The 11146-nt window shown below is 38.8% G+C and overlaps 1 protein-coding gene across 1 annotated transcript; it reads right to left on the bottom strand.

Annotated features, from left to right (window-relative positions):
• Window positions 1-2964: 2964 nt before the first annotated feature.
• LOC121421164 (interferon-induced very large GTPase 1-like) lies at window positions 2965-10086 on the bottom strand. The gene has a single exon (XM_041615823.1). The coding sequence runs from the start codon at window positions 10084-10086 to the stop codon at window positions 2965-2967; it is 7122 nt and encodes a 2373-aa protein (XP_041471757.1).
• Window positions 10087-11146: the final 1060 nt, after the last annotated feature.

Below are 11146 nucleotides of genomic sequence, written 5' to 3' on the forward strand. Positions count from 1 at the left end.
TAGAAACCAACATATGTGAAGGTAACATTACATTATACCGTATATCTTTAAACAAATCAGTATATGTCAAGGAAAAATTACCTTATACAAAGAAGACAATGTGCATGTGTGTGTGATCACTTTTACCACTTTACAAAGTGGGTATGTGTGTAGCATTATCATTACACGAAACCAAATAAATAAATGCCACATATTTAGTATATCTCATACATCACCTATGCAACATGCAATATCCATGGTAACATCTGATACAGCTAGGTTATTTACAATAATAATACATATATCTTATACACTCCTTCTGACGATTCATCAGACCCAATGCTCTATTGGGCTCTATATATAAAAAAAAATAATTACGAAGCAATACAGTACATACAATATATGTAAAATAACTAAACCTTGTAGCTTATATCATTGAAGTAACCAACATATGCGAATAGATCTATGCTTATATCTTTAATTTGAAGAAATCAATGCAATTATGTATAAGGTAATAATACTTCACATATGCAAGGAGTAAAAACGTGAAGGTAATATAAAACCCACTTTGAGTACCCAACAAGGTAGACATGTGTGTAGCCTTATTCAATTTTAATTAATGGCAACTTGTAAAAATGAAATTCAATCATCATGTACATAAGTTTGAATGTGATAACATCTCATTAAAACATTAATAACATATAATAGCCACTTCATGGTATGTTTTACATGGCATGTCTGATATATATATATATACATTTATAGACACAGCATCTCGGAAGAAAAAAGTTTGAAACTAATGACACAACAGTAATGAAACTTAATTATTGCTTCACTATTAAGACTTCCTCTTGGAACTTCCAGTGAAGATGAAGCAAAAGTAAATTAGGGATTTATAGTGAAGCGAAATTAACGGTGGATTGGTGTATTCCAACCCTCGGTAATTACGACAAAAATCCCTAACTATATTACTTTTTGGTGGGAATGTTGATTACATATTTCTGTCGAATGATACCTTAATTGACTTTCTTGGACCAGTTTGACAATAAAAGATACTAATTATGCGTTACCTATATTATTACAGCATTATTTATATTATTATAATTATCATCATTATTAAGTGGGAAATAAGAAACAAAAACTAGCTAAAGCTTCTGTCCAGGGAATGTTGATTACATATTTCTGTCGAATGATACCTTAATTGACTTTCTTGGACCAGTTTGACAATAAAAGATACTAATTATGCGTTACCTATATTATTAGAGCATTATTTATATTATTATTATATTTATCATCATTATTAAGTGGGAAATAAGAAACAAAAAACTAGCTAAAGCTTCTGTCCAGGGAATGTTGATTACATATTTCTGTCGAATGATACCTTAATTGACTTTCTTGGACCAGTTTGACAATAAAAGATACTAATTATGCGTTACCTATATTATTAGAGCATTATTTATATTATTATTATTATAATGATCATCATCATTAAGAACATTATTTTATTATAATCTTGCTGCGCTAACTGTATGATTGCAGTCATTACGATAATGTTCTTTGCGTACGCCTGCCTCAATTTGTTCGACAATCATTCCTAAATTGTGAATTAACCAAACGATTGCCTAGTGAATGGGATCGAGGGGAACTCTTTTGATGTTCATGAAATGTGTAAACAACGGGAATTATTCACCTTCACTGAAGTATTGGCCTTTGGTAATGAACTTTAGGAATATTTAAATAGACACTGTAATCAACGCACCGCTTGCTGAAAGAAAGCCCGGTCATCGAAACTGGCGATTATTGTTTAACTACTTTTTCGAAGATATGTTTTGAGGAGAAAGATAAAGATCATTGATTCTTGCAAATAATATATATCAGTCAGCCCATATGTGACTGTAGATCTAACAACGATAACAATAATACACGAGAGTATGATTCTGTGTTATAAATGACTTAAATGACAATGACATCTCACACATTTTTAATTTTATTTATATCATTTTGCATTTCTTTACAGTGATAAGTTTTCTCGTAAATATGTATTTCATTTTGCAGTTTATATAAACGGAACTACTTCCCATAATAAATGAAAGCGCTTTACAGCATATTATCCCGGTCATTGGATTCATTTCACTCCCGCACAAAAGGTGCACAATTTCCACTCCCTGCGGAGGATCCCTTGCATTCATCGCAGCCTCAAAATGGCTCTTGCAAATTCAAACATACAATAACTTTCGCATCCTACCGGGTACCCATTTAGCATTTGGGCAGAGAGTGGCAAAGTGTGGATTAACGCCTTGTCAAAGGAAGCTAGACCGCGGTGGGATTCAAACACACGACCCTCTGTTTACAAGGCGAGAGTCAGATCCACTACACCATGGCTCTTCCATTCGAATTCAGACTTTCATGGTCTCACCTAACCGTATATTTGCGGCAGACATGTCATATCTTACTAGGTTTAGGAAAGCATTACAGCTTGCAGCATTTCGCTGCTACTTAGCCACCTCGAATAATTATTTCAGATACAACACGGGCAAAATGGTATTCCTGTATCGGTATTCCAGTGGTATAATTCAGATACTGAATAGAAACTCCCAATGGGAAACTTTCATAACTGATGACACAACGCAAATGCGTGTCGATTCGGAATTATTGTACTTTGGAACCTCATCTTCAAAAGAAATGCTATAATTTCCACATCTAGAAAGGCTGCCATGCGGGGTAATGCTAGCTGAACTCTGTTCTAAAGTGTTCTCTGCTTCTTCTGTATAAAATTTTCATCAATCATGATATTTTTCGTACACATTGGAAAGCTACGATTTCTTATTTTCTCCCTCCTATGAATATTAAGGGTTCGCACTTGTTTTGTTTAATGTAAAATTAACTTGAAAAGATTCTTCAATATAGCTAAATCTCAAAAATAATAAAATATTCTTGATATTGGCGCGAGAAGAAACGTACTTGCTGATAGAATCACGATGATTGCTAATGGTGGATTTTGCGCAGGTCATCCAAGGCCTCCTTCTTTGTTATTTTTGTCCAATCCTCCGGTATATTGGGTAATTTTGCGTTATACATATCAATTAGTTGGTGCTGGTAGGTCGCCATGAACCACATCCAATATTTGGACACGTCGTTGGTGGGATTGGGTGCTATGTCCCAGTCGGGCATGTAAGTCTTGTATTCTTTACATTTGTGGTACACAAATTCGTCGCCAGTAGTAGAACATTTTCCTGATTTTCTGCATTTGTAGTTACCGACAGTGCACCTGAACGATACATTTCGCTGAATATCGTAGTTGCATGTTTCATGAAGCAGCTGCCCTTTACGATGATTCTCCGTATCCGTAGACCAATTCATTCCTACAATTCCCTGTGGTCTATGCTGCACACACATGTGACATCTCCCCGACAAACTGTAATGGTCAGGTGTGGTGTCTGCACATATCTCTTCACAGAATGGGCACTGTTCAGCACATCCCCAAATCTTGTCGAGAATTTGCTGTGACGGAGGTGTCCCATTCCAATCAACAGAGTATTCTGTTTCATTGGTAAATGCCCCGTCCAGATCAGCTTGAAATTTATTTAACTGGTCCAGAATAATCCTTTGCAGATTGTTGAAATCCACCACTGATCGAACACTTACTAAGTTTAGGGTACTGACTGGTACTGCTATTTCCTCCGACACCCTCTGACAGAATTGTTCAATCCAAAGTGCCATTTTCATGCCCTTTTTTCCCTCAACCTCAGCGGTTGCGTGAGAAACACTTTTGACAATACATTGCATGATTCTTACAATACGGCTCCTGCTTATTTCTGCATACCTGGACATGCCAGTAATCTCTTGTCTCGAAAACATCTTCTGGTCTGTGTACTTGGTAAGCCAATCTAGAGCAAACCGTTTGGTATTCGTAAAGTACGACTTATAGTTTTTGAAGCTTCCTTTCAGGGCGAGGTCATCCATCATTTTGACCATCAGGAAGTACTTTGTCATCTGGAAATCCATGAGAACTTCCTCGGTGCATTTTCTTGGAAGTGCCTTCTTTACTGCCTGCTGAACAATTCCCTTCAGCTGTGTGCATAGTAGGTAACCTGCAAGTACTTCTTCAGTACTCTGTTTTACCTTGTTCTTGAAAAGGCTCCAGGCAGTTTTTTTGTATTCTTGAAGTTTTGCCTTGACTCCATGTATTTTGTTATACGACAATTGCATCGCGCCGAACACTTGAACACAGTGACGGCTTACATAAACTGCTAGTTTAACAACATATTCAGGGCGAATCTTGAACTTGCATTTTTTAGACCCCTTCTTATTTTGATTGTGACTGTCGATTCTCTCATTTACCATTTGTATGACCTCTGTGGCGTAGTACGATTGGAATTTCACCTGTCTAGAAAGGCCTTTTAGATATGTGCTTATATCTCTCAGGATGACGTTTGTCAGTAACAACGTTTCATTTATGGCCTGTATTTCTGGGTTATCTGCACCAGTAAGGTAGTTGACCCCTTTCCGAAACATGCCTACTTTTTTCACTCTGATGTGTTCCTTTGTCACAAAATCTAAAGGGACACTACATTCCAAGGATGTCTGTTCTAATGGCTTATCTAGAGGATGGCGCCTTAGCTCGGGTTTAAGAAGGCTTCCATGGGCAAAGAATATCTTATGAAGAACATGGCCCATCAAAGTATCCATTTGCAATACCTTGTCTTCGGTTTTTGTAGCAAGTTCATTCACTATTGAAACCCACATAATATCAAACTGATGTTCAAGTTCAGTGTCAGTGGCTTCTTTGCCTTTCAGTTTGTCTGCAAGTTTAACTGCTTTGCCCATTATATGTACTTCATGGTCTGACCACTTTTGAGTCTGCAAGATTTCAACTCCGCGAGATTCTTTGACGGATAGTAGATCTGCTTTACCCTCACTTAGCTGTTGCTCAACTGCAATGCTTAGTTGATTTAGCTTAGCGTTCTGCCACTGGATAATTATTTCCTGCAGGTCACAGTTCTCGAAGTAATTATTTAGACAAGTCTTCATCTCCTCAGCCTTTTCAATCAAAACTTTGGAGATTTCGAAGACGAGGTGCTGATACGATTTCTCTAGTTCATCAGTATTTTCACATCTATTCAACTTGATCTCTGCGGTATGTGACCAAGATTTCAATTCGTTTTGCAACTGCCATTCCAAAGAGTAGTATTTTGTCTGCAAGCTGTTATAGGCTTTCACTTCAAGGCTGTTACGGAAACTAAACACAAAGTCATCAGCAAGGACCCCTTTCCATAGATCAGCAAGGCGAATTGACAGTTCTGAAGCTGTCAGAAATGTTTTCCCCTTTGAAATCTCCAACAACAGTTTAATCCTGACTGAATCTACCTTGTCACTATAGCCGGGATTTGCAGGAGCCATGGGCGGATCGCCATGCCACAGATCAGAAAAATACCAGACGTGTTTATGTACATCAAAGTTGATAATCTGGGAAAAACTGTTAATGTCTGCAATACTCTCACTGAGGGCTGCTTCTTTGGTCATGTCATCCAAGTTCTCTTGTAGTTTCTGGCATCCATGCATCATCAGTTCTTCTGCATTAGCTGCTGGGACATTCTGATGAACAAATATACAAGTTCTGTTGTCTCGCATGTGTTTATTGACAAGATTCATCCTTAAGAATGCATGCACTGCAATTTGGAGAATGTCTTTCATTTCGCTTGTGTTTTCCCCTTTGATGTTAATCATGGTTACGTCCCCCATGCCAATCACGAGGGTTGCAAGTTCATTATCATGCTCGTACTTAAGTTGTCCTAGTTCTGGTGCTCGGAGTCCCTCTGTATCTATGACAACAACGTAATCAAATGGGAGACCAGCTTCTTTTTCTACAGAGATGACTTGCATGTATGCCCCCCTTGTACATCTGCCTGCACTGACGGCGAACTGCAATCCAAACATGGTGTTCAGAAGTGTGGATTTCCCAGAACTCTGAATGCCCAAAACAGAGAGAACAAACAGCCTTTTTTCGCCGAGAATGTCTCCAAGCTTATTCAGTACTGCGCTGACCCACTCGATAGGAACGCTTGATGCGTCTCCATCAATCAGTTCTAAGGGAATGCCCTTTAACAGCAATTTAGCAGCTCTTTCTGGCAGATATTCCACAGCTGTATTAGTGGCATTTCCTATGTTGCTGCTCCCCTTCACTGCTTCGTAAATCTGTCCCAGTTCTCTGAAAAGATTTTCTAGCCCAAGTGATGCACTTGAAACGCAATTTTCTTTTTCATCCACTTGGATTTTCAAGCACTTCAAGTTTGTATTGCCTTCTTCCTTCTTGGCCTCCTGAAACTGTGTCCATGCCATGTGGTACTGCTTGCGCAGACCTGGCAAGTTGGCTCTTGATTTTTCATCTAATAAGAGATTCATCCACTTCAAGAAATACATGACAACCTCTTCGTTCATTTGCAGAGTTTCCATGAAGTCTCCGATAAAAGGAGTAAGCTTGTTACATATTTTCACCTGCCTTTCACGAAGACGGTCCATATCCTGTTTCACTCTAGTTGTTTGGGATGTTGGCGATGACAGTGAGCCCTTTCCGCTTGTTCGGTGTTGCTTCTTTAGCAGCTTGCAGTAATCAATCCATTCACTGCCTTGCAACGGAAGAAGGTCGCCTTTACAGTCCGCAATATCTTTACCTTTCATATGGGAGACAACGTTTTCTGCAAGAACCTTACCTTTAAGGCAGGCTTTACCATCATACTCATCAACGATGATCCCCATATCCAATGCATGTTCAGCACATTTTTCGATCATTATGCCAGAACACCCAGCAAGGGCCCCGGTCAGTTTTCTCCTAGCTTCAGTTTTGAGCTCACTGGCATTTTTCTCAACACCTTGGAGGGTGTTAGACGACATGATAGGAACTCCTTTCAGAATACCCTTGCCAACGGCTTCATGACACGCTTGTATTTCGCTGACGATCGGTTTGTTACTTCCATTAATCAAAAAGAGGATGACTTTACCGCCAGTCCGCAAAATGTGTTGACATGTCTCGGTATTGGGTTTTTTTGCAAGATCTTGAGCAGTAACTATAACAAACAGCACAGATGATATTTCCTGCAAAATCTGCATCTGTTTATTCATTACTGAGGCATCACCTCTCAAGTTAAGGAACATTGTGGTACATGGAAGATGTTCTTTCTCATTGCCCGCTGTTATGAACCATGAACATTCAACAAGTCCGTCGGTAATCTTCCTTACTGTGGTACCATTGTTGCAATCATGGTGAAAGAAGGTGTCATGACTGTTATCCCTAAGGATATCATTGATCAGTTTGGACTTAGATAGAGGTGGTCTGCCTAATCTTAGAAATGACACCAAAGGAAAAGGCCTTTCTGTCACTGGTGTTTCCGAAACGTTTTGCCTGTCTTGCCACTGAACTGTTATAGTTCTGAGTGCCCATAGTGACATGCAAATTTTGTCTGATCCTATAGGGTACAACAAGGGAATAGCAAGTTTGCAGAAAAAAAGCTTCTGAGCAAGTGTTTGTTTGAGAAAGTTATCGCAACATGTGAATATTGCTACTAGTGTATCCAAAGTGCTTAGCTGCGTTGGCTTGTCATTACCAACACTAACGTTTTGCATTTCAAGAAGAGCTTCCATGTCAAAGTCATCTTCGTCATCGGGTATATCTTCTGTTGGTGAATTGTTCACCACTGTCAAAAATTGATCTCTTGCACGAAAGTCAATCATAAGAAGTTTGTGTATAATGATCCAGGGAATGTCAACCAGCTTGATATGTTCAAGGGACTTTTTAATGGAAATGGCGTCCAAAAGAGAAATTTTAGATGAACTGTATTTGTCCAAACCTAGGATCTTCAAGATGCCTGAAAAATCACCATTTACGCTTACCTCAGAATTGTTTGTCAAACCTGGCATTTCATCTTCAGTGTCTCCAACTCGGGAGCTAGCCATATTTTCTATAACAATGATATTTGTTTCTTTTTCTTCAGTAGCAGACACGTTGCCGCTTGCTAGTTCACTGGTGACATTGGCCATGTCAACCCAATTAAATGGTGAATGGGTAGCGTACCTGTTCAGGACCTCGTTTAATTTAGGTGTTAACACTTGCCGAAGTTCTGTTATTGTCTCAGAAAATTCATTTTCTGATGATTCTCTTTCTTCATTAAAGTGGCCAGAAGACAGGGAGGTATGAATAAGAAAGGCCTCGAACTGGATTATCCCTTTTTCTTTATGGATTTGAAACTCCTTCCAATATACTTCAATGGTCTGAACGAAATCCTGTAGCTTCTCCATTGTAAGAAGTATTTTAAACTTCCTTGTAGGCCAATGGTAGTGAATAGACAACAGAGCAACTTTCAAAAGGAACATTTCATGTTCTTCCCCAGATGACTGTAAGTTCTTTAGAAGCTGACCAACACAAAGTGCCATATCAACTGTTGCTCCTGCATTGATACCATCTATTACCTGGACATTTCTCTCTCCATTATTTGCGTGTTCTATTTGCAGTAATGGAATGAATTTGTCCTTCAGAATTCCTATCAGGTCAGGAACGCTCTCGACATTAGCATTAGCCAGTATAGTTGGAATGTCCACAGTGATCACCCCAATCCATTTCATGATCTTTTCTTTGCCAGGGAACTCCCTGAATCTACCGGGATATACCAGCTTCTTTATAAGAAACTGTATCAGAGTCACATCCGTAGGGTGAAACTTATCTATTTGTTCCAAAATATTGCCCAGAAAATTGCTTATGTTTGCTTCTGTGCATAACTTAAACTCCCAGTATTTGTTTGTACCTGTCTGTGCCTCCACCTCTTCGACGGTTTTCAACATCTCTTGGAGATATGGAATACATTTTTTTGGTAGTATTGGAGCGGAATTCCATATGGTAACCTTCTCAATCATCAGGTCCATTTCATCAAGTCTTTTGATGAAAGATTGTTCTTGGAAACTGGACACAAGATTATTATTCATCCTTTCCCAGGCCCTCCTTAAACAGGTTTCAAGTTCTTGTGGTTGCAAAAAATCATCTTCGTGGTTAGGAATAAGCTTCCATACTCCGACAAAATCTGTAAATAATGACTTCCCTCTATCTATGAGCGTCCAGGTGCCACGGCATGTCACAAGACCCATCTTCCAGAGCTGCAAGGTACTAACATCTTGAGGCCCTCCATTTCTGACAAAATGTAAGGTGGTTTTTGCAAGTTCTGATTTTTCATATTCATTTTTGAAGCTGTCATGTGCTTTAATTTGATCGGCGCTAAGCACGCCTTCCACACTGGATCCGAAGCCAGAATAGCTTGCTGACACGTAGGCACTTAGTAAGTCTCGAACCATACGCATAACTCTATCAGAATTGGATTTTGTCTCACTTGAGTAGGTTGCTACAAATTTGTTAACACCACCGAAATGAATAACCCCGGTATTGATATGTGACCCATAAGTTGTTAGGAAGTCCTCACAATTTTGGCTCACAAGCTCTAAGTTTTTACTTCCTACCAGAATCCTGTCAATGGTCTTCAGGTCATGTAGAGCTTGTTGGGAGAGTTTTAAGCTGTATGGATTTAGCTCGCATGCAGCAGTAGGAGTAACAGAGTATATTACTCTTGATTCAAAATGGGCATGTTTGTGAGATTCTACTTCTTGTTCATCTATGCTCTTGTACTTCTCGGAAAATTCGGCCTTCGCTTTGAACCCCCAACCACTGCCCTTCATAGTAGCAGCAGCACTGTACCCCATATTATCAAGGGAACAGTGAAAATGATCAGATTGTGCTTTGGTGGAGAATGTAGCAACGTCCTCGATTTCCATCATCAAAGGACTCTTTAGTGACACATCAGAAGGTGTGCTTAGCACTGTCCCTTTAACTAAATCTTCACGGAAGGCTTCACCCACCAGAATACCCTTCAAGGCTAACCCTGCTGAAGCATTTTCTAGAATCTCTGCTGCGCTATTCTTTGGTCTTCCTTCATTTAGCTTGCCAATTTTCTCAAGGTCAGAGCTTATCTCGCTAATTATAAAATCAAGATCTTTGCTATCAAACTTTTTTATCCATTCTTCCTTAGTAACTGTCATTAGTTCTCTCAACTGATCCAGTATTCGGTTCATCGTATCATCAGTATGATGTATATCTTCCTGTCTACTGTATATCTTTTTGAGTTTTACAAGATCTTTTAGAAGATTTTGGGTTTGTTCTAGTTTTTTCTTGTAATGTTTCTGAAGTTCGCCTGTGAAAACTTCGCTATCTTCTTCAGATCTTGTGTCTTGTCCTGGCCAAACCTCGGCTTTTTCTGTAAGTAAAAAAAAAATCATCCAAACTTTATTGTTTTTTTATTTTTATTTATTAATTTACTTATTTATTTTATTCATTTATTGTAACATATTTATTCAGGGATAAGGATAAAGCATGATCAGCCGAGGCTGTTTTACATCCTGACACACACACACAAAATATATATAACGCACAAAATTATTTGTAAAAGAGGTGACGACTACAATGATTTGTTGAAAGATATAAGTACCAGTTTTGTATTCGACTATATGGAAAAAGTAAGATTCACAACTGAAAAAAAAAAATCCTAAAGCCATCCAGGCTCAGTTGACACCATGATGGAATATTATATGCATAAACACACGCCCGTCAATGATCCCGTTAAAAAGTACACGACTTAATTTTTTTGAAAGTTTCAGACAATAGATTTTATATAATTTTTATATTTTTTTTCTACTTCAATTTGCCACCAATAGGATGTCTTCTTTTTCGGCCACTTCCCTCCTCATTTTATTACTTTGTTATTCACCGTTTGCATACTTCAATTCATCGCTGACGACTACTTGGACAAGAACTGTCACAACAGGTACAGGTTTTCGATCAAAGCTTTTAATTGCCGCGAGGGTCGATCATTAGTCTAGATTCTATCCGTTGGTAGTTCATTTCTCTCCCCCCTCTCTTCATTCTCCACCATGTACCAAACCCCATTGATCGCGATATTCCCTATTTTTCACGCCATTCTATCCGTTGGTAGTTCATTTCTCTCCCCCCTCTCTTCATTCTCCACCATGTACCAAACCCCATTGATCGCGATATTCCCTATTTTTCACGCCCTAACCATAATTCGAGGGGTTGTTTATACTTAGGGCGTAGAGGTCGATTGTGTAGTATAGGGGC

This window comes from Lytechinus variegatus, chromosome 9 (genome assembly GCF_018143015.1).
Source record: "Lytechinus variegatus isolate NC3 chromosome 9, Lvar_3.0, whole genome shotgun sequence".
Lineage (NCBI taxonomy): Eukaryota > Metazoa > Echinodermata > Echinoidea > Temnopleuroida > Toxopneustidae > Lytechinus > Lytechinus variegatus.